At 42.0% G+C, this 26,663-nt stretch overlaps 2 protein-coding genes across 3 annotated transcripts in view; one reads left to right on the top strand and one right to left on the bottom strand.

Annotated features, from left to right (window-relative positions):
- Nucleotides 1–26,663, top strand: part of LOC310963831 (uncharacterized protein) — a gene marked incomplete at its 3' end in the record, with an annotated part of 270,431 nt that overhangs the window by 190,708 nt on the left and 53,060 nt on the right. The gene's annotated exons all lie outside the window — the stretch shown is intronic.
- fam193a (family with sequence similarity 193 member A) lies at nucleotides 4,687–26,413 on the bottom strand. 2 transcript variants are annotated; one of them, XM_083927325.1, is made up of 23 exons: nucleotides 26,061–26,413; nucleotides 23,873–23,947; nucleotides 21,700–21,942; nucleotides 17,989–18,164; nucleotides 17,696–17,863; nucleotides 16,878–17,124; nucleotides 16,626–16,750; nucleotides 15,757–15,904; nucleotides 15,563–15,637; nucleotides 15,390–15,464; nucleotides 15,174–15,286; nucleotides 13,640–13,882; nucleotides 13,328–13,484; nucleotides 12,988–13,134; nucleotides 12,341–12,619; nucleotides 11,518–11,740; nucleotides 11,056–11,418; nucleotides 10,334–10,616; nucleotides 10,027–10,213; nucleotides 8,736–8,975; nucleotides 7,663–8,566; nucleotides 5,805–5,886; nucleotides 4,687–5,494 (listed from the first exon to the last, which is right to left on the bottom strand). In XM_083927325.1, the coding sequence occupies exons 1-23, from the start codon at nucleotides 26,283–26,285 to the stop codon at nucleotides 5,401–5,403; spliced, it is 4,872 nt and encodes a 1,623-aa protein (XP_083783451.1). In that variant the 5' UTR covers nucleotides 26,286–26,413; the 3' UTR covers nucleotides 4,687–5,400. The 2 variants fall into 2 exon arrangements, with proteins under 2 accessions (XP_083783451.1, XP_083783452.1); XM_083927326.1 differs by having other exon boundaries at nucleotides 11,104–11,418.

Here is a 26,663-nt window from a genome sequence, read left to right as displayed (position 1 = left end):
CCAACTTGATCCAATCTTACTCGCCAACAGGAGTCGCCATCTTGTCAGACTTTGACTCCGCCTCATTTCCTCTTACCAAAAAAGGGCATGTATGTGATGTTGGGGGGGAGGGAGATGCGTCCATCTGGCTGACATATACCTCCGAGGCAAAGTGAGGGCCAGCGGAAAGCCACGGCCCTAATTATTCGTAAATGTAAACTTCCAATAAAATAAAAACTAGCCTGGTACAAATTCACCCCCCTTAGTGTTGTCAAGGAGATATGACCTAAACCTGCCTGTAGGTGGCAGTGTATTGAGAAGTTCAAGCCCACGTTAGCCTGTGATCCATGATCACCACAGCCAAATGAAAATGTAAACATAGGTCGCGCCTATGGTAATGTTTCTGTTTTTATAAATAACTGTATGGGTGTAAACGGGGCCTAGATGTGGGTCTGGATTTCCAGGCTACTTCAGAGATGCTATAGGAGGATTCTGTAACATTAGGCAGAGCTAGGTTAGCCGTCTAGCTAGCTTCGCTGCTAGTGATAGCTTCTTATTTAGCATATAAACATGAAAGTGGCATCAATCCTCTTATCTTACTTTATGTCAGGAAGTGAATAAATTTAATTCCCAAAATGTATAACTGTCAAATGTAGTAGTATTTTAATGTTTTTAAAACATTTTAAAAGTTTTTTTTGTTTGTTTTTTCAATAGAAATCTGTATTTGTGGTCCATTTCATCTCCACCAAAACTAGAATTGAGGCAAATAAGCTTTATTGAAGAAAAATTATAAGAGATGTTGGCGGACTACTTTTAAAAACAAAATGAAGAGGTTGGACAGCTGGTGCATAACCAACTCCTCAAACTCTTAAATAACACCAGGAAGCATCACATGTTAACTTACTCATCTAACTGGGGACGATATTTGTGGCTGAATAACTTCCTACACATTTATTTTTCATAATACAGCAGCTTGGTACCAATTCATGTGCCCACAGAATGATTGGTTCCAATTTTGGCTTTAAAGGGCAACATCAGTATCTCATCTATAAGCCAACCGCATGGTAGAAATACACACAGGCCCTAAAAAGGCCATGAGGTGTCTGCTGGGGATTCTCCCCCCCGCTACACACGCCCACACATTTACAACAGGGTCTATAAGTGACTGAACATCCACACAGAAAAAACCTGCAACCCACCAATCTGAGAGTGGAAAAAAATAGGTCACAAGTCCCCACCTGAGTGTCTGGGAACTTTTCTAAGAAACAAAAGAGTTAATGAGAAAAGTCAGGTGACAGCGATATTGTCAGTTCCTGTTGGAAACTACTTTGAAAGCATCAGGATGTCTACTGATGTCGATGTGGTATACTTAAACAAAGAGGGAAAACTTCAGCCTGACACTTATCCAGACAAACACGGAGTGGATAGATGCGGCCTTTAATCTTATGTGTATCCTAAAAGAACGGGAATTTCCCACCGTCACAAGGGAAATCCCAAAAAAGCAGACAAGTTTATTTGAAAATGGAGTGCTGTCGACTCGAGCAGATCATTTTGATTTAATGTATGTTTGTTGAGGTTGATGGTATTAATGCTAACTGTGTATTAAAGGATTTTTGGTTGGGTTTAGTTTTCGGCCATCAAAAACAAAACTGTGGCAGGTTGTAGCCAGGAACGATGGTGGGGGGGATTCCTCCTTTGGAAGTGTATCCTGAAGCGCTCCAGGCAGTTGACAATGAAAAGATCAGCATTCAGATTACAAGCTAAAAGGCAGCTGTGATCCCTTCTAATAATACTATTGGCGCGCACCCCTGTCATTGTCAGACTGCACCTTTGTGTCTTCCTTCATGAACCAAGACACAACAGCACATGTCATAACATGGAAACCTTTTGAAAGGACACATGATGGAAGTTTCTTCTCAAATTACTTTTATAGACTTATAAATCTTTTATTAACTGAGGGAGAGGTTTGACTTAAGTGGCTGTTATTCCTGCATATTTGAAATACAAAATCTGTGCCAATTTTAATGTTTTATTTCGATCACGGCCCACGTTTGTCTCTCGGACGATTCGCGCGGTGTTTTTGGCTCGTCTACGTTAGTGGTAGTTTTGTGGGGCATTTGCTCAAATGTGGTAGATCCCATCTTACATCACCGGTGACTGAGAGCGAGCATGCTCTACAAACAGTCATTCATACCTGAAATAAAGTATGAGTCACATCTGCTCCGGTGGCTCTCACAAAACCCAAAACCTTTTGTCCTGCCCTTGCATGTTGTATAAAGCACATTTACCACAGTTCTCTCAATCATCAAAATTTGTAGGGGGTGGTAATTTTTCATTGTGAAATCCCTCGGTTTGAAGTGACAGTCACTTTTCAAAGAGCTAAGAGGAAACAGCCACAGTGAGGAACAGAAGTATAACTCACTTCCTCTACACATATGACCATACTGTACTTTTAACATTTAACGACAAAAAAGTTCTTTTTAAGTAAAGAAAAAGAGAATATTTGAATATTTTGCATCCTGAAATTGTTGGGGCACCTCTTTATCTTCATGTATTTGCGCAACTTAAGACTAAGTCCAGTTGCTTTTAACTTAAACTTCTTTGGGGATAACGATGACCTGGACGAATGGGAACATTCACAGGCTTAATGTTAATTAAGGGTTTAGCTACAACAATGAACAGCAAATCTAAACTCAAGAGTAGTTCCTGATTTTCTCAAGCTTTACCCAGGTTGAACATGACACCGAAGCAGAAAGGGAAGCTTGGAATAGGTATAGCTTACAAAAAGTCGACAAAAACTTCTGTATTTAACTCAAACAAACACCAAGTAAACTCTTTTACTGCTGCTGATATCCTGTCAGTGCTGTTCAGTGAAAGGTATGTATTAACTCATCTACATCTAGATAAGCCAAAGCATGACCTCATTTCACGCTCACTGTACCCTGAGGGAATGTACTTGATTTCAAAACTGCCTCAAATCAATTTTCCCTAGAGTTTCATGTGCATATATGCAATGGGGCTATACAGTATATGTAAATGCCTGAAGAAGCCCAATGGAAGCTACCTTTTTTTGTCTTCGCGATTGGAACTAAACCTCAGACTCTACATGACTCAGTGACAGGGGCCTTGCAGATTGATTATGACTGTCAATTAGTGGATTTCCCAAAAGGAACACACATTTGAGGGTGTGACTCAGCCTGCAACCTTGTGTAGCCGCAGACATGCAGAGCAGCAACAATGGGTAAAATTCCTGCTTTGCCGCGGGCAGTACATGATAATTCACCAGTCCCATACGGGCAGGATCACACTGAAGTGAATTGATCTTGAAGGGGATTTTCTCACTTTTGTTTAAATAACTTCAAATCCACCAGAAATTCGACATTAAAGGAAATAAGCTTTTTCTTTCTTGGATGAGGACTTTGATACGATTCTTATTTGAACCGGTTAAAAATGAAGCTGCTGCCAGTTAAATTGGCTCCTAAGCTAGCTAACTTCTAAGCTAACTAAGAAACTGTACTCACATTTTTACTTTTAAGTTATAACCTTATAAGTAAGGAGATGGAACCCCTTCACAAATAACGTTATCTAGCTGCTAACAGGAGCGTACCTAGGTTCCCCGGGTCCTATGTTAAATGTATGTGGCCGGGGGAACAACGGACCCTTTTCTTAAAAAAGGATCTGATGTTCCCCGCTTTTCACAGAAAGGGCCCTATGTTCCCCGGTCTGTTATTTCTTCCAAAATCGAAATAGGCTTATGTAGACTCTAACCCTACCCCCTAACCCTGACCCTAACCATAACCTCAAACCCTTCCAAAATGCTGAATTAAATCAGCACAGACTTTTGCGACCGGGGAACATAGGACCCGGGAAACATAAAGATGACCCCCTGCTAACATAAGTGTTGACCCTTGCATAGTATGCCAGATTTGTTGGGTGGATGCGATCCAGCACCTATCAACTGTTAACCTAGCTCTGTCCAACAGTAACAAAATCTGCATACTAGCGCCTTTTGAAACTCACTTATCAACGCGCTACATTTTATTTAATTGGTACAAAAAAGATGGATGTAAAAACATCAATAGTCCGTTCTTCAGGGGGGTTATGTGCCAGATCTGGCTCTTAACGGTTGCCAGGCAACCTAGCGGAGACTCAACCGCTCCTGGCCGAGAAATAGTCCAGAAGATGTAACATGCAAAGTGAGCTTATGTGGTGCTTGTAGGTGTATTTTATGCCGATAGACAGAGCCAAGCTAGCAATTTCCCTGTTTTCAGTCTTTGTGCTAAGCTAAGCTAACTGGCTGCTAGTTTATATTTAAAGGACAGATATGAGAATGGCATCAATCTTCTTATCGAACTCTCCGCCAGAGAGGGAATGGGCTTATTTCCCAAAATGTTGAACAATACCTTAACATGTATGTGTAGTTTTACGTGTTCATGTCCTTTATTGGAAATTTCTACTGCATGTAGGAAATAAGATTTGACACAAGACGCATAATCCTGACATACTACTGTATTCCATCTTTCAAAAAAGAAAGACAAGATTTAATATTACTTAACAATATGTTAAAAGTAGCCAGTTTGGCTTCAGTGTTAATACAATATACACTCTATAACAGATTGATAGTGTGAGTATTGTTCTTTTTCAATTTCATTCTGAAAGTATTCTGATACAAGCTGGCTACAGGTCAAAAATAAAGAAAACAAAAACTGTAACTGGTACACCTTTACTCAACAGTTTGTTAAACAGAACTTAAAAACCAAAAAAAGAACATTGTCAAGTATTACGCTTTCCTCCTTTCTGTGAAATAGGGTGGAGGTGGTGGGGGGTCGGGGAGGGAGCAGGGAGTGGAGACCAGCTGACCAAGCCCATTCCCTTGTCAATCATGTGTATGAGATGCCGTGCTAGGAACGGGAAACGATGGGATAGTAAGCCACAATATCTCAAATACAGCTTTTAATTCATTACATTTCTCTTTTTTGTGGTTTCCATTGTCTCTTTTTTTTGGAAGGAAACCACCCAGACATAGTAAGCATCTTTTGACTACAGGGTAAGCCAATATAAGAAAATAATTTCAGACCATGGCTTTTTTTTAGTCAAGAGAAATGCCCAACTCGGACTAAAAGCACACAAGCACGCAAGGAAATTAATCAGATGTGACGTAGCATTTTGTGATTCTTTTTGTGTCATTTCATTTTATTTTAGTTCTGCAGGTGGATCAGTCCAGATGGGTCTGTGTTGGAACCACACAGCGACAAGAACAAAGCAAGGCAGCGTGGGTGTGATTTGGGCACAGCAGGAGAGAAGTTCTGGGAGGACAACAGCTGAGTGGAGGTAAAGGGATGGGCTGGGGGGGAGGGGGTGTGTGGGTTGGTATAGCTGTTAAGGTACTGATTGTGTCCTGACAGTCACTCACTAACAGCCTCAATGTGCAGCAAACGTAGCTTTCTTCAAACTAAAGTTTGACCAGTTGATGGAAAGCCGTTGGCGGGTCTGACGAGCAGAATCCAAGCAAAACCTGCAGGAAAACAGAACAATGAACATACTACCTCAATTTTAAATATTAAAAAAAGATGCCCTGAGAAGTTTTCGTGCAAAGTTCCTCACCAGAACAGTTTGTATAGCTCTGAGGCCTAATTAACATGTTCAATCACTAGAATAGCGTAAAACTGTGCAAACTGTACTTCTGCGTGTGCATCTATCTACTTATAAAAACATTCATAACATCAAAAAAAGTGGTCAAGAACGCCACAAGGTGCCTTTTAAAAGTTCAGAAATATCTCTGTATATCAGTATTTGACACAGTTAGTGACTTTTAATTCACATACCTTTTGAAATATTCCACCTCCCTCTCCGTTTCATCCATTTCAGTGCTATCCAGGTCGATGTCTTTGGGCAAGAATACATCATCTAGAACAAAATAACAAATGCATGTTAATCCCCCTATTTAAAGATGTTTGAAGGTGAATTATTAGTCTCTGATAGGAACTGTGATACACATGTCGACCTAATGTTAAAGCTGCACGATATGAGGGAAATATTTGATATGCAATATTGTTGTAAGATAATGCAATAACTATATTACTTGATATAGAGGAGAGAGCAACTACCAGGGAGGAACTTGTCCGTGTCCAGTAACGATGCATGCAATGATGAGTGATGAACGCAATGGTGCTAAAATGATCGTGCAGCCCTACCCTACATTCATCTTTGAGTCTACCAATGGGTAGAATGGTAGATGGGTAAAGATGGAAGTACGATACGCAGTGGTTTTGAATAAAAGTGAAAAAAAACCTCTGCTGACTGGATGTAGACAGGTTTGTTGGAGGAAGCGGAAAAACTCCCGCACACACTGTACCAGCAGGAAGTGAGACAGTATGCGAGAGTTTTTCCACTTCCTCCAACAAACCTGTGAAAACACTGAAAACACCTTGAAAACATTGCGGGTTTAAAATGTTTGGACATTATAACCAAAAATGATTTAGAAAGGGGTTTGAAAGGATTCGGATTTGACAAGAAGATTCTACACCAGATTCTCAAAAATATTACCTATGCCCGTCACTAGCAACGTCTTGGTTCTAGTTCAGCAGGTTGAAGGACAAGAGTGAGGCTGAGTGGTCATCACTTGAAGATTTTCTTTGTTGTTTCACAACTTGCCCACCTTTTCAGTGGAAAAGGCTTTTATACAGCCACTGCCAGAACACAGTGGCCATGAGAGCGACACCGATATTTGTGGCAAAGCTACTTTAGTATAGCTACTTTAAGCAGCTCCCCACTGCTCAATCCAGTGAGATGAAAATGGCACTAGCAATCTGCTCGGTGTACACATTCACTGACCATGCTGTTCTGCCGTATATATACCACAGAATACCCAAGAGACAAGTGAGGAAATAGATCGAGCTGTCCCTGGTCAGAGTGTTCTGTTAAACACAGTTTTTATTTCTCTCATCTAGCATGATGTCTGTGGCACCAGGGGTGAGATCAAGTGAGATTAAGACAAACTAGTACCGGGCGTAAACACACACACCTGAAACTTAAAAATCAAATGCAGTGCGTTTACATGCACATCAGTAACCCGAAAATGGTCTTTCCCTGGTTAAGGGAATAATCAGGTTATTGAAGTTTGCCACGTATACAGGAGAGGGGATGAATGGGAAAATGACGGAGTAACTCAACCTCCGGTGCAGTAGGTGGCGCTCCGCCAACGTACATCTGGTCGGAACTCTGCTTTTTTCCCCGGTTCACCTTTGTCAAAATCACAAGCGGGGAGAAAATGGCTGACTTTTGGCCAGAATTGCAGGAACGGGTCTTCTTGGTAGCGTTGTTAGTCGCCATGGTGAAGTCCTCCCTCGATTTAAACGTAACGCTCTATTGTTGTTGATTTTTTCATGTTATTTTCAGCGCCGTTGCTTCCTGGTTTATTCTATTTCCAGGCCAAAAGCCACTGCAGTGGAGTGGGGAGGGGGGTTATAACCAACGGAGCATGCGCAGACGCGAAACCCGATAATAACGAATAATTGGGGTACTGAAAGAGTTATCTAAGTAGGTAAACTGGGGTACAAGAATTCTGATATTTCCCGGTGTACGGTGTTTACATGGCTTAAAGAAACCGTAGTATGCTCTTAACCTGAATATAATCTGGTTTTTAAACTACATGTAAACGCATTGAATCCTAATAATACCAACCTATTGAGGTGTTCATCTTGTCCCCCTTCTTCTTCTTGTTCTTCTTGGTCTTGCCTTTGGGCTGTGGGGACTCTGCACTTGGAGGTTTGCCATTCTGCTGTGTCTGCTCAGACTGGGAGGCTGGAGGGGGAGACGGGGAAGGGTTTGACACAGGTGGACTTGTCCTGTCTTCCTTTAGTTGGGTCAGCGGTTGTTGTGGCTGATGCTGCCTTTTTCCACTGGCGCTTCTGATATTACACCTCATCTCTCTCCTTGGTTCAGTGGTTGGGAGAGGAGCCAGAGCCTCAACAGGCCTGATTCGCATTGCTTTGGTGTCTGCTGTCATGGTGGCGGTGGTGCCATTAGCTAGCTTTGCTGCCACATCTGAGCTCTTGGGTGGTTCTGGAGCTTTCTTTACAGCAGCCTCACAAGTGGCCACTTTCGCAGACTGCCTGGCCTTAACTTTACTGTTGATCTCGAGCTGAGATGAGGGCGTGCCATTGTGGAGGATGGCTTGACAGTGGGGGATGTTGGTCTCAGTAGAAAAACCCCTCTCAGTGTGTTTTGGGCTGTGCTGTGTGTTGGGCCGGGGTACATGGTCAAATCTGGGTTCCTTCTGGTCCGGGAGGCGGATGAGGGTTTGAAGCAGTGACTGTGACTTTCCGTTCTGTAGGTTATCTAGGACATTCTGAGCTGTCTGTTTTAGGGGCTGTGGGTTGTTTTGTGGTGGAGCGGTGTTTTCCTTTGCCTTCTCTTTCTTTTTCTTCTTGGCAGCGCGATGCTGCTGCAACTCTTGCAGCCGGAGCAGTTCCTTTTGAAGGGCCGCCTCTTCCTCTTCCTGCCGCTGTCGCCGTTGCTGCTCTTCCAACATCTGCTGCTCCTCCCTTTCACGGGCCTCTGCCTCCAGACGGGCCTTCTCCTCTATCTGAATCACACAGAGACATACACTTTCAGCATAATGAACTTTGACTAAGACATCCTTGTCAACAAAAAGAGCTATGTATTAAGTAGTTGTGCTGTGGTTTAGACCTGGTGGATATACACTGAAGATTATTGCGACACTGTTAAAAACACTGATTGAGAAATATAGTTACCTTCTTTTGTTTATGCCTGGCCCGTTTCGCTGCCTTAGAACTGGAGACAGGTTTATTGTCTGCACTATTAATGAACTGCAATAGGTCCTCCACCCGCCTGTGGTCCTCCACCCCTCCATCTCGTTCGATCACCGGTTGCTGCTCCTCTCGTTTAGGCTGCTCCTCCTTACGTTTTGTCAGGCGCAAGCGCAGCTTCTCCCGCATCTCTGCATAGTTTCGACTGGTAGGAGCAGCTGGGGGCTGGGAATCGAATAGTGAAGGATTATTAAGTATACTATGAATAAATTCTTACATTTAGGGCTGCAACTCTTTTGATGATCAATACATCTGTTGATTATTAATTGGATTAATCGTTTATTAACTGGTACGTTTTATTACTTCCATACTTCCAACATATTCCCTGTCTTTCTAATACATTGCTTTTTTTAAACAATTGCAGTTACATCTAACTCAATACAAACTATGTTGTTTTAGTTAATAATTGATTATGCAAAAGTCAAGTGGACAACACCACTAAAATAAAAAATAATACATTGGGGATGCAGCCACGTACTGAGACTAAAAGAGAAATTTAATGTTTTCCCAATATAAACCCAGTCACAATGTTTGCTCACAATACCTTCCAGTAGAAAACCCCTGCATCATACATACAATTCAACAGCGCTGAGCAAATGGGACGAGGAACAAGCTCTATCTGATCGGGGCCTAAATGTGTGCCACTTTGTTGCCTGTTGCAAGGACACTATACAAATACACTTCAACCAAGGAAACTATTGGTATTTTGTCTGATTTGACAGACAATTTTGCAGACCATTTTACCAGAAATGACGTCAGCTGATGGGAAGTAGACATTGACCAAAGTCGGAACAATACAGTTCCAGTGAAACAGTCTATATATTTGAATTTTCTGTTGTGAAGAAATAAACGAGTCACTCAAGTCTCAAACTAGTGACATGAAATATTCCAAAATGTCTCTCACTAATTGGCTTTAGCTAAATCTGCAAAAACTCTGGAGTATAACGTGATGCATCATAACGTAGACCAAACAAAGCAATGCAGAAGTTTGTTGCCAACTATTTTTATAACCATTTTAATCGATTAGTTGTTGCAGCCCTACTTACTTTAAGCTAATACACTATGATTCACTAGACTTTAAATGCTGTATTTTATTTTAAATTATGTACAGGGGACCAAAACCATATGTCTATTTAAAATCAATATTACATCCTAAATATAAACTTAAAAACACACTGAATGCAGAAATATAATTCAAGAAAAGTGTGCGCCTTACCCCGCCATGCCCAAAGAACTCGCAGTAGCAGCAGTCACAGTACTTTCCTTCTTTCTGGTTTGTGGACGTGGAGGTGGAGGAGCTATGCTCGGAGCAGCTGTCCTCGTCCTGACTCTCCTCCCCATCATACGGCTGGTGCTCGTATGCCCCATTCCCCTCACAGCGATGGCCTTCACAGTCAGGATCACTGAAAATAATTTGAATTTTTTTGAATTTTTTAAAATATCACAAACAACAAAAACACCTTGACAAACAGTCTCTGTCATTAATGTTTTGCTTCATTAACGTCTGCCTCTTGTGGTCTTACCTGCAGACACTGGGTGGGGCACTGACAGGACCATCTGCTGAGGACGCTGGAGGCTCGGTGGGCGGGAGGCACAGACCCTGGTGGGCCTCCATAAAGTCTGGGGCTGGAGCGGCCATCTTTGGAAAGGGCTGGGATCCCATTGTGGGAAGGTGCGTGGTGGGTGCTGGGGGCATGGCGGGGCCAGAGAGCGGAGGGAGGGAGGTCAGTCCTGTCGGGCAGGTTCTAGGGGGAGCTGGAGCGGGTTGCCGATGGTCCTCTTTACCTAGATTGTGAAATACATCGTCTAGAGGAGACAAAGATATATTGGTTGAGAGCATTGTTTGGTTATTTGTCCCAAAACAAACTCTTTAAAAAGATCTTTCACACAAAGGAGCAAGTTAGTAAAGAAAATCAGAAAATGAGCAGCCAAACGATTCACTGAAAGTCAAATTGAACAAAATACATAGATACAAATTTGTTATTATAATAATAAATTGTGCACCAGCAACTTCAAAATGAACAGAACGACAAATGCAAGTAACAACCTTTTTATAGGAAAACTGGTCAAAGCTTGAACTGGCATTAAATTCCAGTATATAATGTATATAGTATATAAACATAGAATTAAACTAAATGGATCTGCCTCATTGTGACTGATACCCAATCCAGCTACTTGAGTCAGTGGCCAACAATTAAATCATCATCAATTCAAACCTAACTATTGCTCCTACCCCCTATATTACCTAAAGAGTTGGGTCTTTTAGATGCTAGATGGATGGGTGGGTTATTACTTGACTGGACAGTGGTGGCAGTGCAGGACACAGAGGACGTGGAGGCAGAGGTGGCCATCACTACTCGGTTGGTCTCCATGAAGGCATCCTGGAAATTGTAGAGACACTTCTTCTTGGCGCCACTCTTCTTCTGCTGTTTGGCTTCTGAGGAGGAGCATGAGGACGACGACGATGAGGATGAAGACGATGATAATGATGAGGAAGCGGAGCAGGAAGGGGGTAGAGGGTTGGGAAGTGAGGGGTGTTCCCCTTGGTGGCCGATAGATGATGTTGGGGGGAGGGGCACGTCAGCGAGGGGTGGCCCAAGCATGTCACCTGTTGATAAACAATGCGAGACAAATCATGAGATTTTTACCTTCTTAGGTCTTTTTTTCTTTTTTTATTGATTATTCCTGCTGTTCCGGAGGAGCTCACCTGGCAGCGACTCGGGCAACAGCACAGATGGATTCCAGCTCTTCATCACAGCAGCATCCCACAGGTTCTCAAACTTGAGCGAGAGGCATTGCAGTGAGCTGTTCCAGTCACCTGCTCCACCCGCACCGCCGAAGCAGTTCTGGTAAACGTGCTCCGGTAACGATGGGCTGAACGCCGGTTGCTTGGCTGCTGAGTGGTTTGATGTAGGGTTCGGGGGCAGAGGCTTCAGGAAAAAAGAAAAAGCAACATTATTGAAGATGCTTTCCTACAATCTAACACATTAAGAATCCTAATGCTTGGCACAAGTGACGTCATGACCAGTGCTGTTTTTAGAGTTCCCTTGTTGCAATCATGAAACGTTACAAATACACTGCATCAGCTGACAGGAAGTAGACATGGACCAAATCGGTTGGAAATAAAGGAGTCACTTCAGACTGTCTCTAACTAAAGGTATGAAATATTCCGAAATGTGTCTGGGTGTAGAGGCTCGAGGAAAAAAGACACAAGTTACAAAACAAATGAGAGAATGAAAATGAGAACCTGATTTGAATGGATGTACATTACAGTTTTTGATTTTCCTATCTTGGGTTCAGTCTGACCCCTTGTGGCGAACAATTAAACTTACAGTGAAACTAAGTGAAACTGGAATAAAACTAAACTCAGTATTGTTCCTGGAAACTTACAAAATCCCCAGCGATACGGAAATGAATCAATTTTCCCTTAAGGGGACTCTCGTATTATTTTAAACACTTTAAAATGAAATCAGGCAGAAAATAATTGATGTCTGGCCTTATGGATCTATGGGCTCCAGGATTATTCTCACCTTGTTGTGTGTGAGAGGAGGACTGGGAGGGTAGAGTGTAGGGTGCAGTAAAGGCCGGGAGAAGTTGTGTAGGGGCAGGTGGCCGTGGATGTGAGGGTAGAGGTGAAGGGCAGGGTGGGCAGGGGGTGTCTTGCTTTCTGTGAAGAACTGGTGTCCAACAGGGGGAGGAGGTGCAGCGTGGAGTCGACTAGGGGGCAGGCATGAGGCGGGGCCCAGGGTGGAGGAGCTGGGGTCCTGGTTGCACACGTGGCACTCGCAGGCATGCTGGACCTGTTCTACCTGAGAGTGGTAACACAAATTCAAAACATGTTGTCTACTTTATCCTGGAGTGTGTGTTCCTCTGCCCTTATTATTTTATTTTATGTACGCTGAAACAATTAGACAATTTTAACTATCGATCAGTTCAGTATATTCAAGCAAAAATGGCAAAAATTCTCTGATTCTGGCTACTACAATTATCGTCAGTTGGTCGGACAAAACAATAATTAAAATTATAATTAATTGCGGCTCTACGGTCAAGGGCGTGACATAGGGACTATTCATTCCTTTTTAGGAATCATCGTGCCTGAAAGTAATAACTCTGTATGTGAAGCATTTCTTTTTAAACCAATTATAACAAAGAAAGCTTATTAAAAGTGTTACAACACCTGTTGGTGGTTGTAAGAAGGTGGGGGACTGTTGGTCTTTCCTGAGGAAAGCTCCTCCTGCTGCCCTCGGGGCTCCCCACCAACCTCACCATCGACTTCCTCCTCATCGCACTCTGATGAACTACTGCTGCTGGTCATGCGAGGAGACTGAGACGGAAATGTGTTGCACAGAGAGAACTCGATTAGCGATCGGGAGAGGAACAGTTCACAAAACATTTCCCAAACGACTGACGGCCCACTCATAATGAACATCCGTTTCATCATCCAGAAACTCGGCCGGGAAATTCACAACTAATCTTGGGCATTTTTGTCAAGTAATATACAACAGTACAGGACTCACCCCTGCCTTTAGTTCCACGTTTTCACCTTCCCCATTGATGTCATTATGGAGGCCGTTCACAGCAGCAGTCACAACGCTGTTTTCCTCATAACCACTCATAGGGTAGATGTCCCCGAATTTACTGGACAACGGAGGCACTTCGTCATCATCACTAATACTAAAAGAAGAGAAAAATGAGTAGTCGTTTTAGGGGAAAGTGACGAGGGGGGCTTGTTTATAGGAAGAGATGTGCAATTATGATCTCATAGACCCAATATAACAATTGATGATGATTGAATGATTGAATGATGGGACATTAACTGGCTAACTTACAAAGTGTTGGTATCCCCTTCAGGCAGAATGAGCCTTGGATGCTGCTGAATGGTGATGGGAGAGCTGGAGTTGGAGCCAGAGGCGGAACTGCCAGAGGAGAGGCTGGGAGGATGCACCTCTGTCAGGTAGTCACGGGGAGGTTCCCCTTGAAGGGGTAGCTTGATGTGGTGGTCCTCAGCGATGGGGGAGTCCATGATGCCACATGTCAGGATGTGAGAGAGACTGCAGTCGTCGCACGTGCACCTGTTGGAAGGAGTGAGCGGAACAGTCAAAATTCATATTCTAATAATTATCACAGCATTATCTCAATATTGATGTGTTATTGGGTATTCAAAATATATGACATGTAAAAATGAGTAGTAAATGAGTTTAGCTCATGTTCATCCCACAGAGTCAAACGCAAAATCATCCCATGGTTTTTTTCGACACTAACATTCATAGTGTAAGCCATCAAGACAGTTTTTTTCGGCGTAGAAACTATGAACGGAGAAATCAGAGTCGCTAACAGCTGGATGTGGCTAACACCGATTAGCTCGGGGCATCACGGTGAAGGCGTCAAAACTGCTTTTTAACCACTAATACTGCTGAAAATAACACTAAAGCTATGCTGTACATAAGTGCCTAAAAAGACCATGGGATGATTTTGCGCCGGAATTACACTTTAATATCTAGTTATAACGATATCTCAAAATTAGGTTTGTCATAATACAATTATTTGGAAAAGAATTACTGCAGGATGTCACCTATGGGGGACTAAGGGGCAGAGTTAAAAGTTGAGCTCATAGAGGCCTTACTCTGGATAATGATTTTAATAACATAAGAAGAATAACATACACCATTACAACAAAACCGTCTAATTCAAACTGTTCATGCTCCCAAATAAACTCACTGAGAGAAGGTATAATAGGGGTTGTGATCAAATCCACTGAAAAACTTTTGACATGACGTATGTTAGCATGCAGTCAAAAAACCTGGTTATATTCGTATTAAGGGCATATTCCGGTTTGTCAAATGCCATGTAAACACCGTGACCTGGGTCAATTCTGAGTTTTCATAACCAGTCAACAGACAGAGTAATATCGGGTAACACGTCTGCGCGTGCTTCGTGGGTTATAACTCCCCCTCCCCCCTCCACAGCAGTGGCTTTTGACCCGGAAATAGAATAAATCAGGAAGCAACGACGCTGAGACAAAGTGAAATTAAAAACCCAAAACACAAGTGTTACCTTTAATACGAGGGAGGACTTCGCAAAAGGCAAGTAAATTCACGACCAAGGTGACACATTTCGGTTGTAATTCTGTCAAAAAGTCATCTGTTTTCCCCCCCGCTTGTGATTTTGGTCAACCAGAAGAAAAAGCCGTATTCCGACCAGCTGTATGTTGGTGAAGAGCCACCTACTGTACCGGAGATCGAGTTACTCCGTTTTCCCATTCAACTCCCCTGCATGTACACGGGGTGAACTTTAATAATCCAATTATTCCCTCAACCGGGGAAAGACCATTTTCGGGTTTCCGAGTGAATCGTGGGAACTCACCTTCTTCGATAATGGCAGTTTGGGCAGTCTGGGATACTCAGGCGAGATGAGAGCATTCTCATAGTGTCTGTGAAGTTGTTTTCTCCGGTGGGAGCCTTCTTACTGTTAGGCAACTATAAAGAAAAATATATAAAAAAAACATTTTTAAAAACTGCTGTAAAGTGCAGAACTGCAGATTTAAATGGGCCATGACGGCTCTATGTTCTTGTTGTGTACCTGTTCTTCTATAAATCTTCTCTGCTTAAAGAACTCCCAGTCCTCCTTCAGCATTCGCTGCTTAGTCTTCAGAGTCTTTAAATGGACACATAATTAGAAGAACATGAACCTCCATAGATGAAAGAAATTTAAATTTGAAAAGACGATAAAAAGACATTGACTGAGTCTCTTACGTTTTTGCTAATCAAGGACTTGTGTGGCTCTGTTCTTTGGTTGGTGAGACTCTGACCCTCCACCTTAAAAAGCAGCTGCAAAAGAGTCATATCCTTTTATTATGGCTTCGTTATCAAGACCCATGCTTTTTATATATATATTTATATATATATATGTGTTGTTTTTTGTTTTGAATAGATATATATATACATACCTGTTCATCTACATAGTCATCAATCCTCTTCTCACACTCCTGCCATTCAGTAGCCACGGAAGCCATCTCCTGCTGCAGCTGATGGTAGCTTTCTAACAAGGTCCTGTACATATCTTCATTGTATGAATCATGAGAGGCTGTGCCGTGTCTAAAAAAGATGCAGAACAAGACATTAAGGACACTTGTATGATTTAAGACAGATTTGTAGAATTTTGTTCACTACGGACGATAGTTCATTTGAAAAACACCCATTTTATTTTCTTAATCTTTGACAGACTGAGAATTGAATGAGCACGGAGCTAAAGCAACGTCCAAACATGGTCCAGTTAAAAAAAAAGAGGTACAGGGGAATTATTTTCAGGAGGCATAGGGACGAGGAAGGGCTTTAAAAACAAAAACACAAAATAATTGCTTTGTGTAGAAATATGGGCTATATATGTATATTTACGGTTATATATCTATATATGTGTATGCAGATGTGCTTCGATGGATGTTTATATGTAGGCCGATAAATCATATTATGTTACTTTATATATATTATGTTATTTATAAATTTCTATAATATTTATTATTGTATAATTAGATTAACAATTTGTACCTTTAGTGGATAAAATCTACAGATTACAGCAAACACTGAATTGTTAAAAGGGGGTAGGATTAAATAAGTGAAAAGTTCTTCCTACTCCTTTTCAGACAGAATTAATTGTATATATGTTATAATTTTTTTTCTCTTACATGTTAAAGTAATTTCATTTTGTATACTTTTGTATTCTTTTTTTACGTGTGAAATAAATTCAGAAATTCAACAACAACAACAATAATAATAATAATAATATATCTTTCTTTAAACTATTAAAACTAAATCTTACTTCAGCTGTGCAACCAGTGCAGGTAAACTGCTGTGCAAGATCGGTTCAGAGAACACCAGATTCTCAAAAAGGTGCTTGTTGTGCAGCTCCCACGTAACCTGGAATTTCTGGAGGTGCTCATTTTCCTGAGAAAATACAAAGGGGTTAGGATCACAGTTGAAGTAAACAAAGTTAAACAGGCTATGAACTGCCCTTGATGCCGGACAGCTGACAGCATCTCTGTGGCTCAAACTATACAAAACGTAAGCTGACCAGGGTGAGCAGGAAGCTGCTGATGGTACGTGCAGCTTGACAGAGGGCGTGGTACTCCTCCAGCAGCAGGGAGATTAACTGATAGGCCTGAGGTGGACCCAGGGCTGCAGCCACAGTCCCCGCTGGTCCTGTAGTCTTGGGCCCTGTAGATAGGTGCTTCAGTAGCCGCACCTTCATTTCCAAGACGTATTCACGCGCCTGCTGCTCCAACCGTTGATACAGTTGGTACGGGTCCTTCTCACAGAGTCTACAGGAGGACAATAAAGGGATTAATATTAAAAATTGTAATATTTTGTGACTGGACAGGTTGGTGTTAGGGCTGTTCAAAATCATAACCACAATTATTTTTTGCCAATATTTTTTTTTTTTTTAAACGTTGATTTTCTTGACGTTTAAATATAATTCAATGGAAAAACAGATAAAAAGATAAATGTGAAATTTGATATGGTGTTATACAATTAAATTAAATTATTGGCCCAGCCATAGTTGGTGTAAATATGAGATACTAAAAATAAAACTGGTTTTCTTTCACTTTAAATTGTTCCCTCGTGAGTCATGGCACAGCCAAGGTCTTGTTTCACCAGGAAATACATCATATCAAGGAAGTAAAGATGTAATGCTATGGGGCTTTTCACCTGACTCATTACAGTAAAGGTAAGGTAGTAGTTTAAACTTGTTGACATCATCCTTTAAAAGGCTGTCAGGTCTGACTGTTTATACAGAGGCTTTCTCCTGCAGCCACACAGACTTCTGAAGTTCGATAGAGACCCCTTGTGGACAAACACCACAAAAGAGAGGAAAAAGTCAAAAAGTTTTACCTATCGACCAGCTCCTTCATGCCATCCTTGTCTCGTTCTAGGGGCTGGTCGTGGTCATCTGCTAACGGTGTTCCTGTCTGACGATAGATGCAGCGCACCAGGTAGCGAACCTCCGACCAGTGGTTCTGTAGCTGCTGTGACTCCCGCTCTGATTCAGCTGAGATCTCCCTGTTATTCAGGACACACATTCATTAAGATCACATCAGCTTTGAAAACATAAAGATCAAATAATACACTGAAATTAAATGCACTGAAATTCAATGTACTTTCAATGGTAATTTCTCTGAACTGACCGTCTCTCGTTGCAGGCTTCACAGCTGCACACTGTGTCAGCAGGCATTGGTGCAGTGAGGTCCGGGGCAGGGAGCATGGGTAGTGTAGGCACAGCAGTGGTCAGTCTGTCCCCTGTGGCTGCCTCCTGGCCCAGGTTTCCGTTACCCACAGGCATGTGCAAAAGGAAGTCCTGACTCTGGGGGAGATATAACAAACAGCGCACTAAGATACAGAACAATTTGTACACTTTCCTCGAGATGCAAGTGAGGAACATTTTAAAGGAAACTTGGCAATTACTGTTTACTGTTATTTCTATTGATTATGTTTATAATGTTTGGACGCCTAGAGCCAAAAAGATGCTGCAACGACATATGAAAAACACAGATTGGGCATGTCAACACATACATAAATAATGTTTTAAATAATGTACTTGAGTATCTTACTTTATCTCTCCAAGAAAGAATAATATCTCTATATAGCTGGAACTGTGGACATTGATATACATCGGTAATAACCATCTCCTTGTTCACTTTGGCAGTTTCAAGACCAAAGTAAAAGTGTATTGAGCAGCTTGAGTCTACTGCCTGATCGAGAACCTGTAATACGGACACGTTGCCAAGCATGTATCCACACAAGAGGAATGGCATGAGGTAAGTGTTTCCTACTTGAATGACAAATTGATTCAACTGACACAAGCGCCTCGCTGGTTTCTGATCATTGACGAGCTACTGGCGCTATAATTCAGTGTTACAGTTCTATTCAGGCAAACTATCTGCAGCCGCTTCACAGCCAAAGCTTTCCAGTGGTTTGGCTCCGTTTACAACAGGGACATGATATCGTGAGTCAGCAGCATAGTAGCCCACTGCTGCGAGGAGGCAGTGGAACAATACATTTATGAGGAAACCAAACCCAGCCCAGACAGCCGTGGCTAAGACACCCACACCCACAACAAAGGCTACCAACTCCGGCATACCTGACAAGCCTTAATACAAAGCCTGATCAATAGCGTATGAACCAGCTCGACAATGTCACAGTTACAACCGCTAAATGTACTCAATAAGGTGTTTAGTAACACTACTTTGATTAGTGTTAAGCATTCACTTATTGTACACAATTGAACAAGTACACATATTCCTTGTAGGGATCGATGAATATGGATTTTTTTAGGGCGAATGCCAATAACGATTTTTTACATCAGCCTTAGCCAATGACCGATATGGACTGCTGATTTTCTTGAGCCGATATTTGGAGCCGATACTACTTTTGCACCCTCAATTCACATCATGAAAATTACACAATGATGATAATAAATGTTAAGAGTCTAAATTTAAAAAAAGGAACATTTATTTAACTTAAAAAAGGCGTCTCCAGCAACACTGAGCTGCCTGTGGACGCCTGTCTGTAAATAATGCCGGGAAATAACTATCGTGAACGCAGCAGCCCGTAACAGCCCATACCGATACACCTAAAAAGCCCAAATATCGGCCAATAATATCAGCTGGTCGAAAGTATTACGTTTTCAAGTTTTAGGACCTTTTCAATGCCGTCTTGAATTAAATTTAAAACGGAAAACTCTATAAATATGGGCGATGCCGTTGTATTACAACCCAAGTATTGTGTGTCACTCAATGAGATGCATTTAAGTTGACTTTTTATTTGTTTATTGAACAAAAAAGACTTGATGCTGCAGATTAGCTTGCTTCTGAAGAAAGGCGCTAGTCCAAAACGAGTTATATAGGCAGTCTTGTCCTTTCCAGAAGTAAAAATGCTCGCGATTTGTGAGCCAGGGAACATCAAACGGAAAGGACATCCTATCCCCTCATTGGAGTTGTAGGACTGGTGCTTCACCACTGTGTTTAAAATCCACAAAACCTCCGATTTCTTCATTCAGAGACGCAAAACTGTCACATGGCTGATGTCTGTTTGAGACGGTTTTGTGCTTTTTGCACTGCATGTGGCTCTCAGCAGCCTTAACCCCCATGGTGCCGAGCTTGAAGGTCGTTTTGCACAGAATGCATCTGGCCTATTCTCAGTTGGCAACAGACGTAGTCCAGCCAACTCAATAAAATTGCACTCACCAATAGTCGCAGACTCGATAGCAAGCATGCAGATAACCATTTATATCCGCAGCTAGTAAGAAAGTAGCCTCTCTACATCTCGTTCTCGAAAAGTCCCGCGAGAAAAAGAACAAAAAATATAACATTAAATAGTCCTACCCAACAAATTAAAGACCTTTTAAGTAACGTATTTAAGACCATCATATAACATTTTTAAAGAATTTAAGACATTGTAAGGGCTTAATTTTAAATACATGAATTTAAGACTTAGAAGACTTTTTGAGGATGCGTGGTCACCCTGTGTAAAATACCAGTCGCAAAAGCAACACGGTATTGTTTGTAGTTAAGTCCAGAAGACAACTAAGGTCACTGCGTTAGCGTTGCAACTGTGAAAGATACACTCACAAAACCTCACAGGTGTGTAGTTGAGATCAAAAGGAAGGCGCTGTTCGAAAAATGCCCCCGCTCCGATTTGATGATAGCGTCAGAACCGTGCAAGAGAGTCCCAAAACTTTACAGGTTTGTAGTTGAAATCAAAATGAAGGCAGAGTTTGAAGATGAGTGTGGTCCAAGCAAGGACGCTGGAATTAGGGGAATAGGAAGTAGGGAAGGGGCCACTGCGCCACCACTATAAGCTTCAGGACAAATTTGGTGACATGGCTGGTACGATCCTATCACAAGATGGTATCTAGATTAGAAATTCTGCTACAATATGCAACATCCTATTTTATGTTTTAGTTTCCTAATCTAATGGTTGAGTAATGATTTGTGAATTTCTCATAATTTAGAGATGACTACGCCTTATTTCTGACTGACAAATGTTTACAGCACAGTAGTGGCAGCGGAAAATACGTAAACAGCAATGACAGTGGGCTTTAGGCTCTGCTCATTATGCTGCACTTCATCAAATCAGACATGGAAAAGAACAATTTACAATAAAAGACATAAAGCGGTGTCCCCTCCTTTTTAAATTCAGTCTAAAGACATGTTAATAGTCAACTGCAGCCTTATTACTTACAATAAGTAATCACACCCTTATGAACACAATAATTCCCAGGCGAAAAGTGACTCTGTATTCCAGTGGAAAAGAAATACCATGTTGAATGAATCAAAAGCTGTTTCTATTTCCACATTTGTGTTGACCTTGTCCTTACGAAGATGCAGGCTGAGCACATCCAGGCCATCTAACATCTAACATATGAACAGGCAATAGTCTTAGACATATTTATAGTAGAATAGTATAAAGTATTGTAAGTACCGGTAGTTAATCCACTGCATTGTTCACAAAATTAGCATATTTTAACAAATATATTATTATCAAGCTATATTTCAAACTGAAGTTGTTAAATATTAAATGATAGTATGTCCTTTATAACATTTTCTCACAGCAGCAGCTGTTGCTTCTGGTTGCTCCATCTGTTCTAGCTTTTCTGGCAAAGAAACGGATGTGAACACAAGCTACACCATCCACTAAAAGACTGACCACAGCTGTGAGTGAAACTGCAGATATATGGCACCGGTGCGGAGACAGATAATGTTTGGAAACTGTGGAATCTTTCCGAAAGCCAGAGGGACCAGCTGTTCTTTCACTAGAGCCACAAACTTTTGCCTGTTATCTTTTAACTCCAACACCTTGTCCACATCTTTAAAACTATTGATACCCAGGTGACTTACCCCCAACGACTGCTCCAGAGCAGTGTGTCGGTCCTCCTTCTCCACTGTGCGCCTGCAGTCAGAGCACACCCACAGAGGCAGCTGGAGGGCACTGGGTGTCTTGTTGGGCTGTGCTGTACCGTTCTGGCCCAAGATCCCTGCCTCTGAAGGCACGGCGCTGTCTTTGCGCTCGCACCGGCATAGTAGGCAGCGATCGCCGGCCGTGTAGGGTGCCCGCTGGTTCAAGCCAAACGTGAATGGGGTCTGTGGTGAGTATGTTAGTAGGACGAAGCAGAGAGAGAAAAATATACCATAAGGTATGCAGCCACTTTAGCTTTTGCATAAATAACTATTTAAATTTCCTTTTACTATTATTGAATTTACAGAAAAAAACATAACAGGCTATTCGAAGGAAAAACTGAATATAAGTAAATATACTGAAATACAGTAGAATACCTGCTATGTATCAAGGCAGGTCACACTTGAACTCTGGGTACAGCACTTTTCTAAACCACCACTCTCTACTTCATTAAAACACTGGAACCTCTTCTTAGGGTGCACTCGCACTTGTCATTTGTACCGCACCCAAGCACGAATCACGGCGGAGGTCTAGTTTGCTTGACCAGTGTGAGTGCAACTGGCCCCGGCCCGGTTGAGAGAGGTGGGGTTCGGCACGGCACGATTCCACATGTACGAGCACAGCACAGAGTTAATTCATTGAGACTTTTTTTTTTTAATCCGTGGTTTGATGCAGAGGTAGAATGTTTACTGCATTTGATCCTATGAAAATATTCAAAAGCAAGTTGGACAAATGCACAAAAACCTACAGAACCCCTTTTAAAAAACAAAGCAACACATTACAATGACGTCAATCGATGTGTGTTTCGGATTACTGCGCGATGACACATACGAAAGAAGCAATCGTGCCTTGGCCCGGATATTTTGAAGCAGTGTGAGAACAGATCAGGCCTGGCCAGCGGGGGAGGAGGGACAATCGCGCTTATGCACAGCAAGGATCAACCGGGCCAAGTGTGAGTGCGCTCTTAATGTGCAGCATTGTCAGTAAGTGAACCACAAGGTGCACAAACACATAATTAGCAGCCAGCAGTTTCAATTAATGACTTCCGCATCCGCTATGTTTGTCAGAGAGAGCGAGTTGGCTTTAGGGAAGATTGCTTTACATCTATTTCAGCAGCATTTTATAAGTGTACCAGTTCCCAGGAGACCCCCGAATCTGTGGGTGTTGTGAGTTACTCAACTTTATTCACGCCTACAGCCGATGTAAAGGTCAATATGTAGTTGCAAATAGTTCAAAGTTAGATTAAATACATTATGATTCTGTCATAAATACATTTTGAGAAAAACAAAAGCAATGCCAACAATGTCCCTCACATGTCTGCCTTCAATTTAGTACAACAATCAATTTTGTAGAAGTATATAATAAAAAAAAATAGGTGTGGTGACAATAACTTAAGGTAGCTCAGGTCAACAGACACTTGACATATTTGGAACAAGCATGGGGTGGATTCTGATTCACTGTGTGTGCTGATTTACTCTAAACAATAAACACAAAACGCACATGTTCGGTAATGCATGTGCTAATACTATGTGAGAACTGTCAATCTGAAAGAACGTTTTGGATTTTTTAATTACATCTACAGAGAATTTACTGGGATATGTGCATAGTTCCTTATATGCAAGAAGGCATACATTAAAAAAAACACTAATTTGGATATAATGTCATCATCAATTCAGTTTCGTTGAGTTTCTGTGTTGCAGATATTCATTTCACTGCCCAACATCTTTGCAACAGGACAATATAAAGTCAGGTTAAGTCCAAACTTTCTGTTTAAGGACATGTTTTGATGATGTAAATATGGCTACCTGCCAGCAGAAAGCAGCATTTGAGTTATCAGCACTGCTGTTAAAAAAAGAGCTGGTGAGACTAAAATTACTGTTGAAAGTGATCACTTAGGGCAGACAGTCACACTACAATGCCAGTGGCTCCTCTGAATACAGATGTTGGGAGTATCTTGATGTCACTGTTGCAGATCCCATCATAACAATTAAGGCATCTGGTAGCGTGTGCCTGTTCTGGCATCAAGGTGTAAATTATGTTGGCAAAAAAGAGAAGACATCAGAATCATATCTTACAGTCGCCTTAGATGAATGAAAACACCTGAGGTAAATTTACCTGAAGGACCCCGGAGAAGTCAGCGTTCACTGGTCCTTCCGTAAACTGTGGTGTAACGCTGTTGTTTACTTTGACCTGAGGGACACAGACAACTCAGTGTTTACATGGAACTGACCACTTACCGACTTGATTAATTAGGGTACTCTCACACATCCCAAAACGATCTTCTTCCCCCTCTTTTTGAAAAAGTTTTCTGTAAAACAGGGCGTCGTCGCAAGATTATCTGTCCACGCGAAACCACTGAAACCGACTCAAGACGCTGTATGCACATGCGAGGCCTACATGTGGCGCTGTAGCCATGCCACAGAAATGCACCAAAAACGGAGAAGAAGAGACGAAGCATGTCCGTTGTTTCTGTTGTTGTTATTTCTGATGTGACTTGCAGAGTTAGAGGGTGCAAGGCTATAAGGTCGAGGGGCGGGGTGATGATATCGCTTCACAAAATACGTGAGTAGCTGTCCACATGAAAACGCAAGGGTGGCGTTCTGACATTCATCCACTCTGGGACTCCTTATCGGACGCCCAAAACACCACATCCGTCAGGATGATCGGCCAAAACAAACTGATTTGCGATTACAGCAAAACTTAGAGTTAATGTAGCAGAAGTGTATATTAAGAGGCTCTATAAGACCTTTCCAACAGAATTCCATTGCTAGGCGACAGTTTTGGTCCTTGGTAACTTCCTGTCAGCTGAGGTAATTCACGTACACTGCAAAAGGAAATAAACTAGGACTGTTTGGAATGTATGTTAAAGGTTTACATCTTTGAAAAGGTCTATGAGTGAATTGCATGTCGCTGAGATAATCATTTTATCTATTGCCGATTGGCGGGTCAATTATATAGAGACGAGGCCATATCATCATATTTCAAATCTTTACATGGTGAAGTTGAGATCTGTATTTCCTGAGTTTCCAAGCTCTAAGTGTGTGGTGCACATTCAAGGGAGAAAATTGTTAAGTAATACAGACGGGCCTGCCCAGGGTAGGCAAATAGACTACTACAAATAATGTGTAATACTACTCGCACCTTTTAGTATCTAGTTACGGCTTCCTTTGATCTTTTGGCAAATTGCGTGAACCGATTAATATTCATAACAGATCATTTTGGGCTCAAGGAATATAGTACATACAACTTAATAGTGGACAGACATCTGTTTTAAAAGTACAGGAAAAACCTGTGTCCACAAGGTTATTGTCATGATGTGCAAGATTTGCCTAAATGAAGAGGTGACAACATGCAAGGAAGCAGGTTATTCATTTTAGGAGGCTGCCTGCTTCTGCACGTATCATACACCTACACCCATTTGATAAATGAAAGGCTTTGTTTACCTTTATAGATTCAACACCACATTAAATATATATATGCACAAAAAAACCAGACAAGACAGATCTGACTGTCATGCAGTTAGACTATCATTATTGGCCAACTTATGTGTGTGATTATGTGACTAACCAACTAACTCTTGAATAGACATCTACAGTGTGAGGTTAACTATTAAACATGGGTTGTGACACAGGAGTTGCTGCTGTAGTGCTTACTTTTGTGGTGTTTAACTAGTCTAACTTGGGTAAATGAAGTTAGTCAGTTATTTTAACTAGGTTCAACTTTTTATAAGCAAGTCAGTTTATAGAAGAAAACACAAATCGAGGCCCGACAGAGGCTGAAGTTGTTGGTAACGTGTAGTCTTCTCTTTTAGCATTAGCTAGCATTGATGTTTATCTGTGTAATATCAGCCATAATGGTCCGCTGTGCTGAACCCTAATGATACACCCGAATAATATTGGTTTTTGGAGATGTAATCTTCACCTATCTGGACTGTATTATCTTTAAAATAATGCTAAGTTGTCGATTCAACTACGATCTGTTAAACTTGAGCTAACGATAGTCAGGCACAGTAACTGTTAGCCTAATGTTTACGGCGGGTTATTACACTATAACGGCACCGGTGATGTTATAACTACGCGGCTATACGATTATACAGCATTCCTCAAAGTATAACAACTAGCTTTAGCGGTGATTAAGCCACTAAATGTCCAGCTACGCGTAGCTTTAGTCATAGATAGCCGCCGTCCTCGCATCAGTGTCGGGGCCCAAATCATCAGATGTGTGTCGTTGATACCGCTGCTAACTAAGCTAGTCGCCCTTGTTTTTGACATCCACAGGTTTAACAGTGGCGTGACACTCTTACCTCTCCGTTTATGCCCGTGGTGGACCCGATATTCCCTGCACTGCCGGGTGTTAAGAAGCTGACAACAGAGGCAGGTGTTGTTGCTGTTCCCGCACAGCCAACAAGGGCCGATGCAACCCCGGCCTTGCCACCGCTGCTGGTGTTGCAGACAGCGCTGCAACTGCTGCCACCGCCCCGCTTGTTCTTCCTGCGTTTAGCCCCTCGCTTAGCATCGGTTGGACTCATTTTTTTCCACACAAGATGCGAGACAACTTGCCGTCCACACCTGGCAGGGTCTCAAGTGGAATGCCTGGCGCAATCACTCGGGTTTAAATCCGGGATAGCGATTTTTAGAGACTCCCAAAACGACAGACACTCAGTGCCATCAAAGTGCAAGCCGACTTCATAGATTCCAATATGGCCTCTATAGCTGGACTGCCTCAACCAGGGTTTGCGCTACAACGCAACTGTGCGTCAACCGCCCCGGTGCATTCTGGGAAATAGAGTTTGTTGTGTTATTTAGCGTCGTACCAAGATACAGGGCGGAAGCTGTTCTTAATTTCCCCGTTTCCCCTTTGGTTTATTTACCTATTATTTGTGTTTGTGTGTTTTAGTAAATTAAAT

Source organism: Echiichthys vipera (assembly GCF_963691815.1).
Source record: "Echiichthys vipera genome assembly, chromosome: 2".
Lineage (NCBI taxonomy): Eukaryota > Metazoa > Chordata > Actinopteri > Perciformes > Trachinidae > Echiichthys > Echiichthys vipera.
This window is presented reverse-complemented; position numbering and strand designations above follow the sequence as displayed.

Excerpts from the sequence above, each read along its gene's own strand:
- fam193a (XM_083927325.1), bottom strand. The coding sequence starts at position 26,285 with ATGAGTCCAACCGATGCTAAGCGAGGGGCTAAACGCAGGAAGAACAAG. Across the intron at positions 13,135-13,327 it reads ACGTGGAACTAAAGGCAGGG|TCTCCTCGCATGACCAGCAG; the intron begins GTGAGTCCTGTA and ends TTTCCGTCTCAG. Across the intron at positions 8,976-10,026 it reads AGTTCTTTGGGCATGGCGGG|CCCCCAGCTGCTCCTACCAG; the intron begins GTAAGGCGCACA and ends TTCGATTCCCAG.